Genomic DNA, 1,082 nt, shown 5'->3' with positions numbered 1-1,082 from the left:
GAAATGGGATCCTTTTCTCCACTTCTGAACCGAAAGATGTTGTGACATTACAAATTCCCATCAGACACGTTCTATATTCAGCTGCGATATTTACACAGCGCTACACAAATATGCCTCATACACAGTACGCGCTGGTAAGTCACAGTGCTTCGGTATCTGACAGAGAAACAAAATAGGATTCACTGTTGAAATTCCTAGACTTTTGGACCGTCTGGTTCAATTTTCTCTTTCCCAGAGGGCAGAAGCAGGACTTACAGAAAAACTGGGCAAAAAACCTGACTCTACACTGCAATTTCCCCTGTAACACCTACCAGAAACTCATTGCAAGGCATACAACCCCTTCACCTTTTCTAGCTTTTTTGAATTTGACTTAATCTCCAGATACTTTTGCTATCCACAGACTCCCAAACCAGTCCTGCTTCTTATCAAAGGCCACTTATCAAGGCCTCAAAGGGAGTCGCCACCATCTGCAGGACTCTCTCAGCCCTGGGGACTCAGACAGCCTCCCAAAACGTACTCTAACCTTCAAGGAACAAGGAAAAGCTGAACAACTCCAGAGCTACAGGACAGATGCTCTTCTCCTCAGCGCCAGGTTATGCACACTTGGTCGTTGCTGATGTTTTAGCTCCACTTAGTGGCCAGCAAGGCTTGTTCAAAGCGTTGCCTTTCTCTTGAAACCACCGCTCTACTCAAGAGCTGCGGGCAACAGGGATCTTCCCCGCTCTGATCAGCGGGAGTCTGGTTCATGATCCACACCTAAACCAACATCAGCTAAAATATCAAGTCTGAACTCCAGCAAATACTTACCTTGGGAGCAGCGGGGACCGGGGCTTTGGTTTTTCCTTCTCCTTTTCGCGGTCCCTGTCCCTGTCGCGGTCTCGGTCCCTGTCCCGGTCCCTGTGCTGCCTGTCCTTTTCGTCTCTCTTCACCCGTTCTCTCTCACGTTCCCACTCTTCTTTCCGCCGCTGGCGCTCCTTGTCGCGCTCCCGTTCCCGCTCCCGTTCTCGCTCCCGCTGGCGCCGCTCCCGTTCCCGCTCTCGTTCCCTCTCCCGTTCCCTTTCTCGTTGTCTGTTCTCTCTTTC

The 1,082-nt window shown here is 50.5% G+C and overlaps 1 protein-coding gene across 1 annotated transcript in view; it reads right to left on the bottom strand.

The window, feature by feature from the left end:
- LOC104544256 (zinc finger CCCH domain-containing protein 18-like) overlaps positions 1–1,082 on the bottom strand; it is a gene marked incomplete at its 5' end in the record, with an annotated part of 30,821 nt that overhangs the window by 22,382 nt on the left and 7,357 nt on the right. The window contains 1 exon segment of the mRNA XM_010189078.1: positions 808–1,082. This exon segment is cut by the window's right edge and continues 30 nt beyond it. Within this exon segment, the coding sequence (XP_010187380.1) occupies positions 808–1,082 (275 nt within the window).

The sequence above is a fragment of the Mesitornis unicolor genome, unplaced genomic scaffold (genome assembly GCF_000695765.1).
Source record: "Mesitornis unicolor isolate BGI_N332 unplaced genomic scaffold, ASM69576v1 scaffold3717, whole genome shotgun sequence".
Classification (NCBI taxonomy): Eukaryota; Metazoa; Chordata; class Aves; order Mesitornithiformes; family Mesitornithidae; genus Mesitornis; species Mesitornis unicolor.
Note: the sequence above shows the minus strand (reverse complement) of the source record. Positions and strands in the feature narration are given on the sequence as shown.